The sequence below is a fragment of the Brassica napus genome, chromosome C9, assembly GCF_020379485.1.
Source record: "Brassica napus cultivar Da-Ae chromosome C9, Da-Ae, whole genome shotgun sequence".
Classification (NCBI taxonomy): domain Eukaryota; kingdom Viridiplantae; phylum Streptophyta; class Magnoliopsida; order Brassicales; family Brassicaceae; genus Brassica; species Brassica napus.
The window spans coordinates 46,808,923-46,831,872 of NC_063452.1; the positions used below are offsets into that span (position 1 = coordinate 46,808,923).

The 22,950-nt window shown below is 37.5% G+C and overlaps 3 protein-coding genes and 1 pseudogene across 5 annotated transcripts; 2 read left to right on the top strand and 2 right to left on the bottom strand.

Annotated features, from left to right (window-relative positions):
- The first annotated feature begins 1,263 nt into the window (after nt 1-1,263).
- On the top strand, nt 1,264-4,855 carry LOC106418234 (probable WRKY transcription factor 2). 3 transcript variants are annotated; one of them, XM_048768714.1, is made up of 6 exons: nt 1,264-1,439; nt 1,532-1,793; nt 2,404-2,870; nt 2,938-3,854; nt 3,935-4,093; nt 4,178-4,855. In XM_048768714.1, the coding sequence occupies exons 3-6, from the start codon at nt 2,454-2,456 to the stop codon at nt 4,698-4,700; spliced, it is 2,016 nt and encodes a 671-aa protein (XP_048624671.1). In that variant the 5' UTR covers nt 1,264-1,439; nt 1,532-1,793; nt 2,404-2,453; the 3' UTR covers nt 4,701-4,855. The 3 variants fall into 3 exon arrangements, with proteins under 3 accessions (XP_048624671.1, XP_048624672.1, XP_048624670.1); XM_048768715.1 differs by having other exon boundaries at nt 1,277-1,439; nt 1,598-1,793; XM_048768713.1 differs by having other exon boundaries at nt 1,294-1,793.
- Nucleotides 4,856-4,961: 106 nt separating this feature from the next.
- LOC111212985 (COP9 signalosome complex subunit 6a-like) lies at nt 4,962-7,054 on the bottom strand. The gene is made up of 9 exons (XM_022714641.2): nt 6,686-7,054; nt 6,513-6,601; nt 6,339-6,432; nt 6,095-6,156; nt 5,938-6,016; nt 5,759-5,851; nt 5,586-5,686; nt 5,443-5,498; nt 4,962-5,242 (listed from the first exon to the last, which is right to left on the bottom strand). The coding sequence occupies exons 1-9, from the start codon at nt 6,984-6,986 to the stop codon at nt 5,161-5,163; spliced, it is 957 nt and encodes a 318-aa protein (XP_022570362.1). The 5' UTR covers nt 6,987-7,054; the 3' UTR covers nt 4,962-5,160.
- A 4,954-nt stretch (nt 7,055-12,008) lies between these two features.
- On the bottom strand, nt 12,009-12,735 carry LOC111212987 (heavy metal-associated isoprenylated plant protein 17-like). Its single transcript, XM_022714642.1, has 3 exons — nt 12,683-12,735; nt 12,490-12,575; nt 12,009-12,382 (listed from the first exon to the last, which is right to left on the bottom strand). Exons 1-3 carry the CDS (start codon nt 12,733-12,735, stop codon nt 12,009-12,011), a joined length of 513 nt encoding a protein of 170 aa, XP_022570363.1.
- A 3,389-nt stretch (nt 12,736-16,124) lies between these two features.
- Nucleotides 16,125-21,087, top strand: LOC106418559 (annotated as a pseudogene).
- The last annotated feature ends 1,863 nt before the right edge of the window (nt 21,088-22,950 follow it).

A 22,950-nucleotide genomic window follows, 5' to 3' on the forward strand; every position in this document is an offset into this window, starting at 1 on the left:
ATTTTTATTTTTTTGCGCAACAAGTATCTCCTAGCTATACTGATGTAATTTAGGTTGATACATTTCATCTAAAAGGTGTCGTGTAAATCACATGCATGCATGTAAAATATACCAATATGAAAATAAAAATAATAATCACATGCATGTATGAGAAGGTGTCAAATTCAAAATAAAACAGTTATACGTCTTATTGATTGAGGTAGAAATATTTGGTTGCCATATAGATCTATATATGTTGCGTGTCTCTAATTAATTTCATATGTTAATAGTTCGAACTTAGACTAAACGATGATTTGGGTACTTCAAATATGTATCATTGTTGTAAAACTGAGAGTGACACAAACACATTTTCACTTTTGGATGTCATTCTGCCATGTAACAAGTCTTAATGAAATCATTAAACAGTAAACAAAAACACATACTGGAAAGGATAAAAGTTGGAGTTTCCAATTATTAACTTTAAAATGGTGAAAGTACTGCCAAACCAACGTTTGCGACAATGATTTTACAAGACCAAAAAGAGATTTTACTATATCACTAAGTTTAATTGTTTAAAATTATGAATGTATATTAGATCAAAACAGTGCGTATAAGGCCCTCTAGGGTGACGATGTCACAATGATTTTTTTTTCTAGCGTAGTATAACTTACATACGTAGATTATAAATAGCACTGCGGAAATTATTATTAAGTTTAATAGTTACGTTTTTATAAGTTACGTTTTTATAACATTGCAAATTTGCAATGTAAAAAGAACCTCTGGAGTGACAATGTTTTGACAATATTTTCTCCCTTTTACTGAATATTTTAGACTATAAATAGCACTGCAGATATTAGATTTTCTGTTCCATAATTTTCTAACCAATGTGACTCTTATAGTAAAAACAACAACAACCTGCTTTATTTTTAACTTTTATTTGTTCTCGTCCACAAAGGATAATTCAGTTTTTTTTTTTTGAATTTCATGTGATTCAGACTATGTTCACTGTAATAGAGTAATTATAAGTTTTTTTCTTAATTCAACATGTGGCAGAATAGGAGCTTTTGGCAATAAATATCCGTTTTTTAATAAATTTGTATTCCTATTAATAGCCAAACCCGGAAAAAATGAATAAGGAAGAGAAATAAATGTGAAAAGTTGGCAGATACTGTAATTCGTTAGTGATCACCTGCTCTACACCTCACGGTGCATCGCACCTATCAGCCGAGGATCTTATTCTCTTCACCTTGATTATTCCAGGTGGCGTGTTCTAAGAGGAGAGTTAAGTAGGGAGAAAAAACGCTCTTTGTGTATGTTATTCACCATCGTCTTCACCATTCTCTGCAAACAAAACTTTATTCCTCCTCCTCATCCTCCTTCTCAGTAACAACAATCACAGAAAAATATCAAAATGGTTTCATAATTCTCTCTCTCTTCCTTTTTTTCTTCTGTTAACGATGGTGAGAAAGTCACAGTGATTAATCTAATCATACTGTAGAAATCTTTGTTCTTTTGCTAACAATCATCATCATCATTTTGTTTTGTGTCAAAGGTCAAGATTATAATTTTTTAAGATAAAAAATCGTCTTTTGTTTTCGGGGTTTGTTGTGAAACCCAGAGGAACAGAGAACGGAAGAGAACAAATAACATCTCTATCATAAAAGAGTGCTAAATTCGGATCCGGGTCGGGTGGGTTTTGGTTTGTGGTGTCGGATCAGAGACGCGGGTGGATGTTAGCGACGGAACTAGCGACTTCCGTTTGCGGCTACGGCGGCTGTGACGGTGTTTGTGGTTCCTCGTCTTCAATCAATCAGGTGAATTGTCTCCATCGATTTTCCGTTTTTGTTTTTGTGATTTAATCCTTACATACGTTTAAAATGTTTTTTTTTAATCTTTAACTTAAATTCAGGATTTGTTAAAAAAGACATGATTTGTTTAATCACCTCTTGTGTTTTTTTTGCTTACCGTCTGGTTTAATCTATAACTTGACGTTGTCTTATTGTTTTTTTGTTTCCTCTTATTTTTAACCTCCGTGATTCGATCACTTCTTTCTGCTAATGATTCATTTCCAAATATTTCTCGATCTAATTTCGTTATTATCGTAAAATCAAATATTCCAATTCCATAAAAGCTGTTTAACGTGTGAAAGAGAAAAATATCTTGTTGTTCTTCTTCTTACATTATTTTGTTTTGTCTATGATTTTTTTTTGTCGACGCCGAGAAAAGGTTTGAACTTTAAAATATCCTTTCTTTTTTTCTTTCTATTTGTGTTTTACGCTCACTAGTTCAGTTATAATTGTCTCAAATCATCTTTTTGTGTTACTTAGCTAGATTAATTATTGTTTAATAGTTTTATTATGCTCATGTCTTCAGAAGATTCTGATTCTGATTCTGATTGTGACTGACTTTTACTCTTCTTTTCAGGAGTTTCATCACAGTTTAAGCAAAGACTCAGTCAACTTCTCGGATCTTAAATGTCTGGTTTTGATGAAAACGTCGCTGTAATGGGAGAATGGGTTCCTTGTAACCCTACTCCGGGAACGCTTTTCTCCTCGTCCATTGGAGAAGACAAGACCTCTAAACGTGTTCTCGAAAGAGAGCTATCTTTGAACCACGGTCAAGTCACCGGTTTACAAGAAGACATTACTGGCAATAATGATAACAACAATGATTCTTCACAGAACAACAACGTTTCAAGAGGTGGTTTAAGAGAAAGAATCGCTGCTCGTGCTGGTTTCAATACTCCCAAGCTTAACACTGAGAACATCCGCTCTAACGCCGGCTTTTCCATGGACTCTTCTAGTCTTCGTTCTCCTTGCTTAACCATCTCTTCTCCTGGTCTTAGCCCTGCAACGCTCCTGGAGTCTCCTGTCTTCCTCTCTAACCCATTGGTAAGATGCTGCAAAGTTGTGCTCCTTTTCAATGTTGTTTCTGAGAATCTTTGTGTGACCTTTGCAGGCTCAACCTTCTCCAACTACAGGGAAGTTTCCATTTCTTCCCGGTGTTAACAGTAATGGATTGTTCTCTGATAAGGCGAAGGACGAGTTCTTTGATAACATTGGAGCATCATTCACCTTCCAACCTGTGTCAAGATCCTCTTCCTCTTTCTTCCAAGGCGGAGCGACGGAGATGGTGCCAGTTGATTATGGTAGCTACAACAACAGATCTTCTCATCAGACCCCGGAAGATGTAACTAAAAACGTAGGTTACACTGGCCAGAAGAGGAAGACGTCTGAGACCGTTGATCACCAAGAAGAAGAAGAAGAAGTCGAAGAGGAGCAAAGACGTGGTGGTGATTCGATGGTTGGTGGTGCACCTGCAGAGGATGGATACAACTGGAGGAAGTACGGACAAAAGTTAGTTAAAGGAAGTGAGTATCCACGAAGCTATTACAAGTGTACTAACCCGAATTGTCCGGTGAAGAAGAAGGTTGAGAGATCAAGAGAAGGTCACATTACTGAGATTATATACAAAGGAGCTCATAATCACTCCAAACCTCCACCTAATCGCCGCTCTGGAATGCAAGTAGATGGAACTGACCAAGCTGAACAACAGCAGCAGCAGCAGAGAGATTCTGCTCCAACGTGGGTTAATTGTAATAACACTCAACAACAAGTTGAGAGCAATGAGAACAATGTTCAAGAGGGATTCGAATATGGAAACCAATCTGGATCGGTTCAAGCTCAAACTGGTGGAGGTCAGTTCGAGTCAGGTGATGGTAATGGTGGTGTGGTTGTGGTGGATGCTTCATCGACATTCTCTAATGAAGAAGACGAAGATGATAGAGGGACTCATGGGAGTGCTTCCTTGGGTTATGATGGAGGTGGTGGTGGTGGTGGTGGAGGAGAAGGAGATGAATCCGAATCCAAAAGAAGGTTTCTTTAACGATTCTAAACATTGTTATAAATCAGTAAATTTTGCATGCTCGGACTCAAAAATGTTGCGGTTGTTTCAGGAAACTTGAAGCATACGCTGCAGAGATGAGTGGAGCAACAAGAGCTATACGTGAGCCAAGAGTCGTTGTTCAGACAGCGAGTGATGTTGACATTCTCGACGATGGCTACCGCTGGAGAAAATACGGACAGAAAGTTGTCAAAGGAAACCCAAACCCAAGGTTCTTTATGGACTTCTTGTTGTGTCTCTCCTCTCTTCTTATTACAACTCTAAACATCTGAATCGTTTATGTTTTATTTTGCAGGAGTTACTACAAATGCACAGCTCCTGGATGTACAGTGAGAAAACACGTGGAGAGAGCTTCTCATGATCTCAAATCCGTTATAACCACTTACGAAGGCAAACACAACCACGACGTCCCCGCCGCACGCAACAGCAGCCACGGCGGCGGTGGAAACGGTAACAGCGGCGGTTCAGCCGCTCAGCCCCACCATTACCATGAGCAGCCGCGTGGCAGATACGAGAGACAGCTCACGGCCAGCAATCATCAGTCTCCGTTTGGACGTCCGTTTAGCTTCCAGCCGCATTTGGGACCTCCTTCCGGTTACTCGTTCGGTTTAGGACAAACCGGTTTGGCTAATCTTTCGCTACCTGGTTTAGGGTTTGGTCAAGGGAAATTACCGGGTTTGCCTCACCCGTATATGACTCAACCGGGTGGGATGAGTGAAGCGATGATGCATAGAGGGATGGAGCCGAAGGTGGAACCGGTTTCGGAGACGGGACAATCGGTTTATAACCAGATCATGAGTAGATTACCACAGATTTGAAGATTTACTTACTCTCTTCTCCTTTTCTTTTGCATTTGCTTGGGGGCTTACAAGTTACAATAACTTTTAATTTCTATTTCTGTTTCATTTTCTTTATTATATTTGTTTGAAACCTTGGGGAGGAAGGTCAAGGCTATTTCTATTTTCATTCCTTAGTTTTTGTCTTCTTTTTATTTTGCTTGAGCTTTTTTGGATGTCTTTTTTATATTAGACATAACATAATTCAACACATAACCCAAGTGTAACAAAAGTTTACAAAGCTTCAACCGTAAAAATCTTTTTACTAACAATGGAAATTTGGAAAAAATCAAACAAGAGTTTTCAGTACGGAGAAGCTTCGTACATAGATAGAAACAATCACGAGGAAGACTAAGACTCATTTATAGATTAACTCCGAGGCAAACGCAAAAAAAAAGAAGAAGATATTTTTCAGCTTGAATCTGCTGGAAAAAAAACACTTTTACATGAACGCAGTTCTTCCACCTCTTCGAGCGTTTCTGTCATACGCAATGTTGAATTTGTCCACCATCTCGTTCATGGTGCTGCAGATTGAACCAAAAAAAAAAGAAGTTTACAGATAAAACAGAGTCATCAGTCCAATGACAATTACACCTTTCATAGTTACTAATGATGATAACAGAACATAAAGGCGTAGCATGATTGCCACATGTTTTGTAAACGTTGGCCTGCATATGACTCTGCAGTCGAATACTTTATATAGAATGTTATATATGGTACAGACCTGGTACAATTTGTAATCATTGCTAGGTAAGTTACTAGCAATTTGTCGTTGTACTCCTGCAAAAGGAGAGAATTACATAAGTTTGAGAGATATTTGAGAAAACAAGCCATACTTAGAAAGAATATGATGCAAATGTAACTCACCATCAAAAAGTTATCATGAAACCTCTCTGATTCCATGGCAGGCAACCTTCTTAGCAGGCTAGATACTTGTCTCAGAAGTGAGTTTTCACAAGGAATATCACCTAGAAATAAGAACCCACGAGTCATTATCCGTGTCACCTAAAGCACTTAAGGAAGGGAAAAATAGAAGGTACCTTTCTCCATAGCTGCAAGGTACTGGTGGAGCACTCTGATTCTGCTATTAAGCATTTTGATGGCACTATGTATCCCAGTAAGATGAGCAGCCACTGCATATTAACAAGTAATCAGTCAAGCTTCAGTGTCACTGAAACAAATGGATTATGATAAGTATGAGAGAGGTATAAAGGCTCACACTGGGTTGCTGCTGAGCCTCCATCAGACGGTTTGAGATGTGCAACATGATCGACTGATATCCGTTCAGCTTCAACTGTCTGTTTGGGTTAACATCTCAAGAATCTCAGTCAAGTTCACACCATAGGTTAACAGCAGAATCAAAATTAAGCACAGACCTCGATTGTGTAGCTTGTATGAGCAAAAATGAGCTGTGGGATTCCATCAATGACATGCAACTCTTCCAATCAATTAGAAAAGTTAGGAACTTTAAATCTGGAAGTGAACAAAGATGGAGGTAACTCTGAACTACACACAACATATACCTACAGTAACAAGCTAACAGTGTGGCATTACATAATCACGTACGTCACAGTAACTTCTAAACCAGTAAAAGGAAGATAAGAGTAACTGAAAGCATACCACTTTCATAAATGGTAACTGGGAGATCCTTCTGTGCGTGATTGATTGCCGGGTTAAGAAGCACATAAACGGGAGACTCATTGATATCCATCAACTGTCACGACACGAAAGCCACGCACTTTTCAGTACATTCAGATCAAATCTTAATCCTACAAAAACACTTTGAAAACTCACGGCTTTGTGGATAAGCATATCAGACTCCTCAGCGTCACTCCCCGTAGAGTACCATCCCAACACGTAGAAGTCAGGGAACACTTTCTTGTCTGATAAACAACAAGAATAATCAATCAAAACCCCATAAAATTATCCAAAGGACAAGAGAATAGAGAGAGTGAGAGAGAGCTCACAGAGCTCTTGCTTCTTCTCGAGGAAGGACCTATCGAGGGTTTCAGTCGAAGGATCGAACAAAAGCTCGAAGCTGTTGAAGATCTCCACAGTGCGGCCTCTCTGGACGCCGATCACGCATCCGTAAACCCTAGGGTTCGGCTGCAACATTGCTTCGCCGTTGTTGGAGGAGGCGTTCTCGGTTGCGCAGACTGAAGGCGGAGGGTTTAGCTGAGTCTTGACCCTGGTGTAGTGATCCGATATGTTGACGATTACTAGAGGATGGAGCTTGAAGGTCAAACCGCTCGACGACGAAGGTGCCATTGCTCTCTCCCTCTCTCTCGACTCCTCGTTGGTCTCTTTCGATGAAATTCTTATTGGTTTTAGACCCGGTCTAAATTCGGATCCTAGATCAGGTTCAAGAGATATCGAACCGGTTAAAGAAATGGTTATTGGGTTTACTGTACGAGCCGAGCTTACCTGGAAGTTATAGGTCTCTATACTTTCCATGATTTTTTTTTTCTTTTTACTTCATTGGATTTAAGGTTTTCTCTCCATAAACTCTAGCCGGTAAGTTCTTTTTTTTTTTTGATAATAGCTTCCAAAGCCAATCCCTTCATTTTTTACCTTTTCATTTTTCGATATGTTTGATTTCAAGGCTATTAGCTCAAATCTGATAGTGCTTCTGTGTTGACGTAAGTTTCAATATTATTTACAGGATTTGTCTTTGTGTTTAACCGGATTGGAAGGTCAACAGTATGACTTCTCTAACTATCGTGTTTTTTCGTTCTCCTTCTTCGTAATATCATTGCTTCATCTGGAAGCTGAGTTATGTTATGGATTAAAATTCATCTTTCTTATCAAGACGTATTGGACACACATTATATGGTTGACAATTTTTTGGTCGGTTTTTGATGCATTACCATAGTCTCTACCGGTGTGCGTGGTTGTTTCACTTCTTTGTACCACATGCATTGTCCTCTTGTAGGTTTGGTGTTGTGAGTTGCAATAAGTTTTTGAGGCATCATATGTCTTGAGTATAGAAATTTTGTCCTCTTCTTTGGTCCCCACAATTTATCTCGCCACTGCAATCTATGCTTTGCTCCTTAATATTGAGAAATGGAGCCTTGACATGTTTTACTGGATAGTAACATTGCTGCGACTGCAGTAGCACTGCATATTAGTGACATCCTGGGACGTCAAGTTTATCTTTTACAAGATATGAGTTCGTTGCGTTGCAACAGGTTTTTTTTTTTTTGCCATCAATAATTTCTTTAATTAATGAGACAAACTCAACAGATACAAAGCCCATCGGTAAAGGCAAACTTAAAACACACACACAAGGCCCACAAGCCCAACTAAAAAAACCCTAGAAACCGAAAAGGACGCCGCCGTATCCGTGAACCATCGCTTCGAGCCACGACGTCGCCCCCCTTCAAGCCACCCCCTGTGAAACATCCATCGATCGATCCACCGGGACACATCAGAGCTCGTCAGCTCCACCCCATCATCACCGCAAACGCCTTCAAATCAGGTGCTTCTATTATCGGAGAGCATCAATCGCAAGGACGAGATCTCACCCGCCACCATTAATCACCAACACCGAGAAGAAGATTTCGCACAAACCATCACCATAAACCACCGGAGAGTGTCAATCATCCTCCGACGAGAGCTCCTCCATCAAAACCAACCCGAAACCGCCAAAACAAAGATAAAAAACCCTAAAACGGAAATAGGGGACCAAGAGCCGGCGACGCAAGGCAAAAAACACCTTCACCCCCCGGAGACTAAAGCCGGCGAAAGCAGAGCTGAGGAAGCCTCCACTTCCCGGAAACAAGGCCGGCGGCGATGGAGCTTTAGATGCCTCTACCTCCCGGAATCGAAACCTAATCTAACAAACCGACTTCACCACACCCACCCTTCACACGATCGCGTCGTTACTCCAGACGCAGCGCCACCAATGATGTCGGTTCACTCCCCGAGGTGACGACGACAGATGAGGCCTGGACCAGAGCTCCGACAAGGCGATAGGGAAAGGAGGCGAGGGAGAAGCAGGGGAGTTTTCTCAACGGTAAAGCGAAGGGTTCCAGCGACGGCACGCTCGCTCACGCGCCGGTCATACGCCGGACCCAAGATCGGATCTACTTTCTCTCTCTGGACCTTTCTCTTATACAGAAGGACCCTTTCCAACTCCGTTGCAACGGGTTTTGTTTGATGTTTTAATTTAATAAAAACCATAAAATAATAAATCATTTTATTATAGTATTATGATTGTTTTTTGCATATGTTGTTTGAAATTTATTTTATAATTAAAACTCGTTTTCACACATAAGTTCAAGTTAATATTTTTATTTTATAATCATGGTGCATAGATGAGTTGTTATAAACGGTATACTAAGGATTAGAGAAAATACCATACATAAACATTTAAATTGAACACAATCCGAAATAAAAAATGAAAAGTAAAAAGAAATGAAAGTTAAATACAACAATCGAATCAATGACAACATTATACGTATTCTTATCTACTAATTTAATGTTTTATTAAATAAGTCTTAAAATTTTTATTTTGCTAGGATTTTAAAAAAAGGAAAACATTCTATTTTATAAATACTCTTTTACAATTTGTTTAAGATTTTAGAAAAGGTAAATTATTGTCATATAACCTATTACAATTATTTTCTGTTTAGAATTTCAGGAAAAAATATATTGCTATAAAATAATTATTTTAGTTATTAATAAATATTTTTAAAATTTCTATTTTTACCATTCGTATCAATACTAATTTTTACACTTCTTTTGTTACCTAAATAATTTTTAGTATCATATTCATCATCAAACACTCTCTTAAAAATATTATCAAATAAATTTTTACAATTCTCTTTTGGTTAGGACTTAAAAATATTATACAAATTTATTTTGTTTAGAAATTTTTATATAAAAAAGAAAAACAACTATCAAATATTATTTTACAGTTTTATAGGATTTTAGAAAAAGAAATTAATATTACATAATCTTTTAAAATTATATTTTTCTAAATATTTTTAAATCATAATAAAAGAGAATTGTAACATATTTTTGACACATGTCAGAATCTTAATAAATTAATTGACATATGCCGCGATTATGTTAATTAGCAACTTTGAAAAACCAAGTTTTATATAATAAGATTTATAGCCGAAGCTTTTATAGTACTTGCCGACATTTTTATTTAACTTTTTCTTTAATATTATATGTCTCTTTGTATGTTGTTGATCCGGATTGTGGATCCAACAAGCCATTTATTCTAAAAAGACGTCAACGTTAAAAAATATCTGAATTTTTTTTTAAAAAAATATTTGAAATTACTCATCATAATTTATATAAAACTGTTTTTCTGATCCCATTCAAGAGGGTTGTCAAAGTCATACAATTTCAAATCTATACTAAATAAAATGGACTAATTTAGATGTCTTTCACTTGTCCACATTGGACAAAAATATTTCATTCAATCAGATTTCTGGCATGTTGCCATGTCATCTCTACTAAGTCTCTTCTTCTCTACCAATTCTCTATTTTCTTTGAAATGCAATTGTCTCTTCACCTCTCTTTATCTATGTATCGTCCATCTCCCTCTTCAGTTACACTCATAGATCTATTTAATTGAGAAAAAAAAAAAAATGGTAGTTCGAGTGGGCAAGCCCACTACCATCCCCGGAGAGAGAATGTGAAAGCCCCGGTGGCCCGTGTAATTGTTTGCAGCCGCAGGGATTCGAAGCCGGAGTATTGGGCATCATAGCATCACACTAGCCCTCAGCCGGACATCGTCCTACCACTAGCCCACTTACACGGGTTTATTTAATTGAGAAATCAAAATATCTAATACAATGACATAAATACTAGGAGCAACTGATCTCACATTTGGTGTAACCCCCTTGATAGTTTTGGTAGTCACAAATTAGCTCTTACCTCTAAATTCATATTTGGTATAGACAAATCTACATTTGTGCTTCAATTTTAATAATAACTCATCGAATTAAAATAACCCATCTTTAATGATTGCTGACCATTCTCACATTATCTACTATATGTCATAATTTCTTATATGATATTTTTTTTTTTTTCCGTCGAAATGTTTTTAGTATTAAAAAAACGGGCCAAGCCCAGTACCAAATTACGAACATACAAAAGCCCAACTGCACCAAAGGGGCAAACTCGTTTCTCAATTGGGCCAAACCCTCTTGGCCAACTTGAGGAAAACCCTAGACCCTTCACGCGATTGACTTCGCCGCCTCGCAGATCAACCTCTCTGCTGCTTGGACACGTGTTGCCATCCTCGCCGTCGAGGGTACATGTGTTGCGAGGACATCGTGTCACCACCGCTTCTCGTTTTCGCCGGAGATCGAAACATCTGATCTGCCGACCACCCCGGAACTCAAAAGCTCCGTCAATCTTCTCCTCAACCATCTTTGGGTCTCTAAAAACCGGAGAGAATCAATCGCCGAGGCGAGATCTCATCCAACACCGTTCGCCGCAGACCCCCAAGAAGAAGCGTCGCATGCATCGCCACTCTTTCCGCCGGAGAACTTCCCTCTCCTCCGACGAACCACAAACAACCGAATCATAATAAAACCGAGATAAAACTAAACCCTAAAAGACAAGGGACCTAAAGCCGGCGACGCAAGGCTGTGGAAGCCTTCAGCCCCCGGAAACCATAGCCGATGACGGCGGAACTGAAGAAGCTTCCCCGCCACGGAGACAAAAGGCCGGCGGCGACGGATCTGTGGTAGCCTCCATCTCCCGGAAATATTACTCGATCTACTAAAGTCTTAACCCCGCCATCTTTTCCGCAACCGCATCGTGACTCCAGGTCCAAAAAACCACACCGGATGGTGGCTGACCAGAGCTCAGACAGACGGAAACCAGAGGAGGCGAGGAGAAGGCAAGAAACTTATCATTATTTCTAAAAGAAAACGGGTTCCGGCGGCGGCACGGACGCTCACGCGCCGGCCGACCGCCGCACCCCTCTGAGTTTTTACTTTTCTCTCTCTCTCTCTCACCAGGATTTGTTACTTGTTGGATTAGATTTTTATTAGACCAATTTCTTATATGATATTCTTACCACACTTTTTTTAGAATGCTTTTTAATGATGATGACTTTTCTGTCTACTCAAACTAAATCACACTATACTGACAATGAAATCTTCTAATTGCATCATTAATAAAAAAATACTAAAGAAGTAATAAAAAAGAAATCATGTTCCATTTGTCTTATTATATATAACACGGTGAATCAAACACTTAAACTTTCTCAAGATCGACAAGTTCCATATCACCATGCCAAGTTCTTTATGGTTTCGACTAGATTTACTGGATAGTGCATCCATTAGGATTTGCTTCCTTTTGAGGGACTATATTAGATTCTTCATTCTTCTCTAGAACTATTTCAGGTTCTTCATTTTTCTCTGGAACTATTTCAACTTCTTCATTCTTCTCTGGAATTATTTCAGATTCTTCATTCTTCGCCAGGACCAGAACTATTTCAGCTTCTTCATTTTTCTCTGGAACTATTTCAGATTCACCATCTTCATTTGAAACTACATCAGATTTCTTAGTCGATGTCAAAACTTCTACTCTTTTACCAAGTTTTCTCTTAACAGTTTCCACCACCTCATCTAAATTAAAATCACCAGCGACCATAACCTTTTGAGTATCCAGATCCACATCACATTGTCGAACTCCTAATATATTATAACATATCAATAAAGCGATTATTATAACGTCAATGCTATATAATTACCATCAAATGAGTAAATATATATTGTGAACAAAAAATCTTATTTCTTGCCATTCAAGTAGAAAACTACTTCTCTGACACGTTTTGCGCAGTTCTTACAATGCATCCCGATCTTCAATTCAGCATTGACAACAACACTAGAAAAATTTTCAAGGGAGAAAAAGTGTGCCAGTTAGTATGCAAGAAGAGTATTAAAAAACTCTTATTCAAATTACATAAAATGTAGAGATATAAGTCACTGTACCTATTTGAATTATATACTGGTGGTGATCTCTTTGACCAGAAGCAACCCACCATATTCGAATTCCAAACAAAAAACACTAGTTCTAAAAATCTTCTCACCGTATAACACCTCTTATGAAAAAGTTGAACTTTAACAATAAAAAAATAAATACATATATATATATTACAGAAAGGTAAACAATGACTATGTGTATAACAGATACATAACTTATATAGGTATAAAAGATATATGACTTATATAGATAATATTTGAATATAAAAATTTCTCAGTACAAATGTTACAAAACAAAAAAGAAAGTAAAAATTACTTAATTTATTTTCTCTATATTTATAGTGTATCAAACTTTTGTAATTATGAATTAAGAAAATTGTATTTTTTTTCCACGGTCAATTCTTGTCTTTTAATTTTTTTCATCATTTTGAAGATAAAATCTCAACTTTCCAGTATTTTTTATTTTATAAAGATAGATCTTTATATTTACTATGTTAATTTAATGATGTTTCTAGAAGAAAACTATTTTCTTAGTTTAATTATACATCTAACTGGTATTTGAGTTTTGATTCTATATCATATATGTATAATATTGTAGACACATGCAGAATTCATTAAAATATCAAACATCTTAACTAATAAAGCTACACCATCCTCCCTTCGACCATTTAAAATGGGGGTATTGAATAAAAGATTTAATTTTATATTATTAAAATGATGTTGTTGAAAAATAAAATTTGATTATGTTGATTATTTGGTGTTGAAAATATTCAACATGTTAAATAAGAGAAAACCCAATTATTTATATTCTAACATGTTGAAATTTTTGATATTTTCATATCCTTCTAATTATTTAAAACCAATTATTTTATTATAAAATATATAATTATTTATTTACTATACAAAACTTTATTATTTCAAATTACAAATAAATAAAAATTATGTTTATTTAATTTGTATATAGAAAATAATTATTAATTAGTAAAATAGGGTATTGATTTTTATTAAACAAACCGTTCTAATGTCTAAAAACTGATTGTTCATTGAATGATCAGAAGTAAGAAATAGAAGATAATAATGTATAAAGGTTAAAAGATCAAAAGGAGAGTGTTGAAACTGGAATTATTGTCGATAGTCTTCTGAATGCGCCATGTCATCTTTGCTTCTCTTTCATTACGCCACCTCATCACCTCCTTCCGCGTTAGTTGAGTTGATTTCGTGAAACAAAATGGACTTCAGTGGGATCTCAATTATCTAGGAATTAGGTATTTCTCCTAAAACAAACGTGGTCATGAGCTTAGCTTTTTTTTCTGGTCTAATTGGCCCATTAAGTAATTCCCTTAGTTACCCCTAGAGCTTCATTACTGAATCAATCTAGCATCGGTTCTGTGTAACCATGACGCTTCACATTACTTTTGCCGATGACGTAATGTTTCATAGTATCACCAAAAAATCTGATACCTCTACAAAATTCTAATTTTCCTAATCATTATTTACTTTGTAAAACATCTAACTTTCAGGAATGGAAAGGGATGAGGGTAAAAGGAATTTAGAGATGAATTCATGTTTTTCAATGCTTCACGCTGTTCAATCTATGTAAGATTACTGGGAGGTTTTGCTCGACCTCTACCATTGGTAGAAGTTGTGAACTATTTTGCCTGATAAGATCTCTTTATTTATTTTTGCATGAAACTAAAAGTCAAATACAATGTGAAATAGGAATATTCAGTTCTTAAAATCTTGGCAATAATTTTCCCCTTTTGGCTTATAGGACCCTCTGTTGCTTCTTTATGTTGGCATTCTGAGGGTAAATCCACAGCTGGTTGGACTTGAGGATGGAACCGGTGTGTTTCACGATGTTGAGGCAAGTTTTAGATTTTAAGGTAATCCATGTATTCTTGTTGATGGATTAACTATAACAAAGGAAAAAAATAATATCATTGTTTCATGCAGAATAGAAAGATACCAAGGAGCTTGAATCTCCATGCTGCAGCTATTGTGTGTCTAAATTAGGAGGGTGTGAAGCAACATAACATTATTGATAAAGAAACATGATCAATCCTGTTAAACATGTCGGTTGCCTTGAGAATGTAAAGTTTATTTATGGTGTTAGGGGATAAGTTGAGTCAAGTAACTTGGTTGGGTTGTTAACTCAATATGGTCATTTTAATTTTTAAAATCTATGTAATTTCTCTGTTTCTTAAAAAGTGTTATTCTAATATATTTTTTATTATTTAGTTACACAAAAAGTGTTATTTTATAATTTCAATGCAAAATTATAATTATTTTTAATTTAATATTAATTAGAACTTATACATTTATAAATATTTTTATTTATCTTAAATATTAGAGTATTTGTACTTCCTACCTACCATGTTTCCTATATTTGTACCCTATACCCTATTTCTCTTAATTCCCCCCCCCCCCAATATTACCATTTCTCTCCCTTTCTATGGTATTCGACTTCTTTTAGTATATTTCCCTAATTTGCTCAATATTATTATTAGTTAAATGTCAAGCAACACTTTTTAAAAGATAGATAGAATATTTGATTAGATAACACATTTGAAGGTCTACCTTGGAAAGCCTGGGATGATGTCATGATGAGATCTAACAAGCGGTGAAAATGTGGTCCAGCTTGGATTTTAAAAGGTTCGATAATATAACAATTAACAATTCTACGATGAGAGATAAAACATAAGTTGAAGATTTCAAGTTCATGTTACTATACTACTAATTAAATTTGTAATTATATTCTCCCAATCAATTTTTATAAATTCTATTATATATTAAAAGAAAATTCAATTTTGTGATTTTTTCTTGCATATCTTTTACCTCTCAAAACAGATAATTTAACCTTTTTGATGTTTTTATTCACAAAGTTTATTTAATTCAAATCTAAAAAGAGAAATTAAACTAAAAAAAACTTACACCAGTTGACAAACAACCCAATATTACATACAATATATAATTTTAAACTGATATGTATTTGTCTCCAAATACACTCAATAGTAAAAAAAATATATGATATTTTAATATAAAATAATATATTCTGCATTTAGAATACATTCAATATTGAATTGATATTTTTTTTAAGTTTATGTAGTAATTTGATGATATAAAAAGATAAGACGATATATATTTAGAAATAATAAGTCCTACATTTATATTGTATTTTTTAGTAGGATTTACAATCAAGAAATTCATGTAATATTGTATTAGTATTCTAAAAATTTAGATGATTAAAAATATAATATAACTATAAGACTACAAACTAATAAAGAAATGTTAATACATCTTTCATTTACAAACATGTACGACCACTAAAAAATCATGCAATATTTTTTGAAAAAAAAAAAAGAAAAAAAAATCATGCAATATTAAAATTAATATTTGTTGGGGTGAAAAATAAACCAATCTGGATGTTGAAAAGCATATTTAATCTCATAAATTTAAATACAAAAATAAAACACGGCCACGAGAAGTATAGATTGGGATTTGGAAGGTAATGATCAATTCCAGCAGGCGAAGGAGCCAATAATAACTACGACGGAGTTAAAAACATGGCTATGAGAGACCTTGTTAACGGCGGAGCCGCCTGCGCTGTTCCCGGCTCTTCTTCTTCTTCTTCTACTTCCAACCCTCTCGGAGCTCTCACCAACGCTCTTCTTGGTTCCTCTTCCAAAACCCAGGTTAGCATTCCTCATCGTGGGGCTGGGTTTTGTAATTACAATATGTAGTTATTCTCTTATGTCGTGTCACAAACTTGTGGCATCTTCTGATTGTTTCCTTAAAATTGTCAATTTTTATTGATGGTTTGGTGGGCAGGAAAGGCTCAGGGAGATACCTAATGCCACCCGCGCAGGTCCTGGGCCACAGTTTTACTCTCAAGACCAACACCTAAGCTCACTTCCTGGTTCTGAGTTAGATCAGCCTCTTCTGCAACCTGGTGCTCAGGTTAATGCTGTGTAAAGTTTTGATTTTTCACAATGGTGGTATTGATTCTGATTACATATCCTTTGTGATAACTGATTGGTCTGCTAATTATTTCATCAGGGGGCAGAGTTCTTCCGTGGCTTTAGCTCTGTAGAGCAGAATGGATGAAGTACAGCGTGGTGGACCTATGCCTCCAATGGGACCTATGTATGAGCCAGTCCATCCTACATTTGAGGGTTTGTGATCTAAATTTCACTCTGCCACTTGTATTTAGAGCTGGGTACAAAGGGGATAGACATATTAGTGGTTTTATAAATTGAATAAATTGTAACTTCTTCAATTGCCAAGTAAACAGCATTAGTTTTGTTGGAACAAAAGGAGTGAAAGTGTTAAAAGTAGTATAGCTACATGAAATAAGTAGCTCGGCCATAGTTGAAGCAACTTCTTCACCAATGCGTTCTCTTTTGCTTGCTTGAATTTTCTTTTTCCATTGCAGGACCCCCACAAAGAGTCTTGTCAAACTTTCTGCACTCATTTGTTGAGAGTAGTCGTGGTGGCATTCCCTTTCGTCCAGCACCTGTCCCTGTGCTGGGGTTGTCGCAAAGTGACAAACAATGCATACGTGATCGTAGTAGCATAATGGCCGGCCATTTTTTTGCCGATAGGGGAGAGGAATTCATCAATTCTCAGGTTTGCTGTTTGTCTGATAGTTTTATGTAGCAGTATCATTGTGTTATATGCTTTCAATTTGGGTTTAAGCCGTGTATGTTTCTGATATGCCTAAGCCTTTTATGTTCTCGTTTTTGTTTGTTTGTTTGTTTGCAGCTTCTTCTCTCTGTGTCGTTGGATGAATTAATTGTTATATGTTGTTTTATAGGTAAACGCATTATTGTCATCTTTGGAAATTGATGATGGCATTCAAGCCAGAGGTCATATTCCCGGGAGGTTTCGAGAGCTACATAATTATTGGAATGAGTCTCAAGCTGTCACGAAACCTGGTTTTCATCCTGCGGATGGTTGGGCGGCCGAATTTAACCAGCACGGAATGGATCATGGTGGTCCTGACGGATGGGTCCAGTCTTTTGAGCAACAACATGGTGTGAATGGGTGGGCCACCGAGTTTGAGCAGGTATATTGGTAGATACTTTTCCCTTCAGTTGTTTGATATACTCTATTCGAATGTCCATCCGAGACACATGTTTGACAAGCTTTCATTTAGTATGTTAGAATTTCTAGGACATATACTTTAGGTTGAGTATAGTCTTTGATTCCCTAGTTCCCAGAGCATAGTTGTTCAAAAGCCTGAATCTGTTGTGTCTTTTTGTGATGTAAACAGTCATCAGGGTTTAACTCGTATTTAATTGGCCAACAGCCTTTAGCTTTCTGATATAAATTTTTCAAGTTTTCTGAAAATCGTTGGCGTCTAAGCTTTTTTCATTCTTTTTTTTTTTCGTAGGGTCAATCTCAATTGATGTCAAACCAGATGAGAAATATGGATATGCAAAATTTAGCTGCAATGGAGCAGACTCGTAAGCTTGCCCATACACTCTCTCAGGATGGCAATCCTAAATTTCAGGTTGGTGTAACCTCCCTTTAATAGACATTTGCTTTCACAGTAAACTCCTTCATTTTTTAAAAGGCCTTTGATCCTAGTTTCAGTAAATAAATATGCAGTCAACTGTATTGTTGGACGAGTTATCTTTTTGACTTTTTCTATAGGCTGTTCTGTTCCCTTATTTCCATTGCTGAGAACTTGTACTGCACATGATAAATGTTTCTTTTGGGCTGATGTGTTGATTTGTGACCTAGAGTTTGAAGATCTCCGAAATTTTATCACAAAATTGTAAATTCCAATTTGCTCAGCTGTTTTCTTGAGATTTATCTAAAACTTTGGCAAAATGCTTGGTGAATGCAGAATTCAAAATTCCTCCAGTTTGTTTCAAAGATGAGCCGCGGTGAGCTCATCATTGATGAGAATCAGGTCAAACCAGGATCAGCCCCTGGGGAATGGGCTACTGAATATGAACAGCAGTATTTGGGGCCGCCAAGTTGGGCTGATCAGTTTGGAAATGAGAAAGTATGTATGTGCTGATTAATAAAGTATGTTTTCGCTTTAGGGTCTCACTCGCTACTGATAGCATGCTTGTGCAAATTGATTTAATGTTATGCCTTTCTTGCATAGCCTTTATTTCGCAGTTGAAGCATCTGATGATAGGTTTAGCTATTGTAGTGAATCTCCTGCATTTTCTGTCCACATTTTTTCAGTGAAATGGTTCCTTATACTTACACAATATGAAATCTTTGACATGGTAGAAAGTTTAGTGACAACATATCGTCTTTTTCTTTTCGATAAGAAGCATCTTCGTGAATCTACTGTAAGCTTTTTTTTTGATTTGGTGTGTGTGTGTAGCTTTCACATGGACCAGAGCAGTGGGCTGATGAGTTTGCTTCCGGGAGAGGACAGCAAGAATCGGCAGAGGACCAATGGGTTAATGAGTTTTCGAAGTTGAATGTTGATGACTGGGTTGATGAATTTGCTGAAGGGCCCCTGGGTGAGAACTCAGCTGATGCATGGGCAAATGCTTATGATGAGTATGTCCAGTTCCATTCCTTAATCATTTAAACTCTTTTGTTACATTTCTCCTATGCAATTTTCTCTGGTTCCTTAGGCGAAAAATTTGCAACTATGCTCTTCTTTTCTATCACTAAATTTCAGGTTTTATTTTTACAGTGATGCTTTGCCTGGTTAGTCAAGGGATTATATTTGATTACCTTCTAGTTTTTACCTTCATTGAAGACATGAACAATGTTTTACTAACATGCATTTTCGACTTTTAAAATCCATCTAATAAAAGTCTCTGCCTCGCCAGGTTTCTGACTGAAAGAAATGCTGAAAAACAAGCGAGTGGTGTCTACGTCTTCTCTGACATGAATCCTTATGTGGGCCACCCTGATCCTATGAAAGAAGGGCAGGAATTGTTTCGCAAAGGACTCCTGAGTGAAGCAGCGCTTGCACTGGAAGCTGAGGTTATGAAAAATCCTGAGAATGCTGAAGGTTGGAGATTACTTGGGGTCACGCACGCAGAGAACGATGATGATCAACAGGTTACTCAGATTACACTCGACTTATAAAAACACAAAGAGATTGCTAACATCTTTCAATATTGTGGATGCAGGCAATAGCTGCAATGATGCGGGCACATGAGGCCGATCACTCAAATCTAGAGGTGCTTCTTGCGCTTGGTGTGAGCCATACCAATGGTCAGTGCCTTGTTTTTATGACATTATCTTGTTGCTCAATATGGCTATACATTTTTGGTAATCAGTTAGGTGACTAATATCTTATCCTCTGTAATTACAGAGTTGGAGCAAGCAACTGCTTTGAAATATTTATACGGATGGCTGCGGAATCACCCCAAGTATGGAGCAATCGCGCCTCCAGAGCTTGCTGATTCCCTATACCATGCTGATGTAAGCTCTCTTCCTCTTGTAAAATCTAAATCTCACCTCATACTTGTATTGAAACTTTATTCCTTCTCTGTGTATAAACAGATTGCTAGATTATTCACTGAAGCTTCTCAGATGAACCCCGAGGACGCTGATGTGCATATAGTGTTGGGTGTTCTCTTCAATCTGTCAAGGGAATTCGATAGAGCTATGACTTCCTTCCAGACAGCGTTACAATTAAAACCAAACGATTATTCGTTTTGGAATAAGCTTGGAGCTACACAAGCCAATAGTGTCCAGAGCGCCGATGCCATATCTGCTTATCAACAGGTTAACTGTTCGATGCACAGATATCAACATTTCTCCAAGTATCATTGTTTCTGCTTCTTTCTGACTGTCGTGTTCTGTTTTTTTTTTTTGGTACGGGCAGGCTCTAGATTTAAAACCTAACTACGTTCGTGCTTGGGCAAACATGGGAATCAGTTACGCAAACCAGGTTAGAGTTCGTGTTAAAAGCAAGTATCTGATTGTTTTGCACTGGAACTAACTTAATGTTGGTATGCTATTGTGCGTTTCTAATTGTAACAGGGGTTGTACAAAGAGTCAATCCCTTATTATGTGCGTGCCCTTTCGATGAATCCTAAAGCCGATAACGCATGGCAATACTTGAGGATCTCGTTAAGGTACATCCCTTGTAGCTTGTGAAGAAGAAGAAGAAAAATCCATTCAATCCACCAATGTCCGTTGATTTTCTTTTCCTACTTTTGCTTAACTTTTTGCAGCTGTGCCCCGAGGCAAGACATGATTGAAGCTTGTGAGTCAAGGAATCTCGATCTCTTGCAGAAAGAATTCCCGCTGTGAGTAGAAGCTACGATTCAAGCAAGTCCTTCCCGGTTAAACGATTCATTTGTTTTATTGAATGGCAAATGGAAATCTTACAAGGTACCGAGTACCTCTTTTTCACTTTTAGTTTTTGTTGTTGTAAAGTTAAAACTATAATTTGAAGAATAAAAAGTTGAAATATTTAACGAGGGAAATACGCTAAGATTGCACAAAAAATGTTTCTGTCACAAATATAGACTCTAAGGTTTAAAATGACCAAAATGTTTCATTAAAGAGGTAAATGTTATAAATCAATTGATGGATGTCAATAACCGGTCCGGTCCACAAACCGGGTCATCCGCAGGAGAGAGAGAGAGGAGAGAGAGAGCCGGCCTATTGAAGAGAGAGAGAGAGCCGGCCTATTGAAGAGAGAGAGAGAGGTGGCCATATCATGTTTTTCTTTTCCTTGTATGATTAGGATTTCTTTTCTTTGTAATCTTTCTATTATTATGTATTAGTAGTTTTTCCTAATCCTAGTGGATTTAGGTTTTGAATACTTTTCTTTTTACTTATCTTGTAAACCCCTATATAAGGGAACACTTTATGATTAATGAAAGAACAGAAACATTCAGCTCTAAATATATTGTTTCACAGCACGTTATCAGCACGAGTCTCTGAAACACTCTGAGCCAAAAACCCTAAATCGAAAAACCCCTAAACCTAAAACCCAGCCGGCGACCTTAAACCCTAACCCGACGAACCCTAATCCGTTCTTGTTCGCGTTCCGGCTTGTGTCCATCCGATTAGCTCAGCCCCTAAACGTTACCCGACTGAAGCATACCGTCCGATCCCGATCAGACGTTCAGCCTCAGCCCATTCGCGAGAAGCGCTCACGATCCGACGAACCGAACCCGATAGGAGACAGACTGCTCGTGTTCCCGACCAGACGCGGCCAGCCTCAGCACGCGATCGTTCCAGCCCGTTCCAGCTCGCGTCCGTTCGAGGTTCTCTTGGTGGTCCGGTTTCTACAATCTGCAAACAAAAGAGATGAACGAGAACAAGGATGTACTCGTTGTGGACAGTGGCTCAAGCCACACGATTCTTAAAGATAAGAGATACTTCATAAATCTAACTCTTAAAAACGCCAACATCTCAACCATTGCAGGTATTGCTAGCCTCATAGAGGGGCACATGCAGACAAATATCCTGTTGCCTATGGGTACACATCTTGAGATATCAGATGCCTTGTATTCACCCAAATCTAAGAGAAGTTTACTAAGCTTTAAAGACATTCGAATGAATGGATTTCATATCGAAACCAAGGGCGAGGGAAACAAAGAATCTCTTCAAATCTTTGAACTCGTCCATGGCAATAAGAAAGTCTTAGAATGCATCCCCGCACTATCAACTGGTCTTTATCACACTAAAGTCAGGATGATCGAAGCTAATGTCATTTTTAATAAAGAGGCAATCGATAACTTCACTTTGTGGCACGACCGGCTGAGTCATCCTGGGTCGTCCATGATGCGTAAGCTGATTATGAACTCGAACGGTCATTCCCTTAAAGAGAAACGAGTCATCCCTAAGCACCTATCTTGTGTTGCTTGTTCCCAAGGGAAACTCATTTCTAGGTCATCACCAGTTAAAGTCACTAAAGAGACTATAAACTTTCTGGAAAGAATTCAAGGAGACATCTGTGGACCAATTCACCCACCTAGTGGAACATTTCGATATTTCATGGTTCTCATAGATGCGTCCACTAGATGGTCGCATGTCTGTCTCCTGTCGACCAGGAACTTGGCCTTTGCCAGGTTGCTTGCTCAGATAATTCGATCACGAGCACACTTTCCAGATTTTCCATTAAAGACTATACGTCTTGATAATGCTGGTGAGTTCACTTCCCAAGCGTTTAATGACTACTGTATGTCCATGGGGGTAAGTGTGGAACACTCCGTGGCACATGTACATACACAAAACGGCTTGGCCGAGTCATTTATTAAACGCATACAGCTTATAGCCCGACCATTACTCATGAGGTCGAGGCTTCCGGTTTCAGCATGGGGACACGCCGT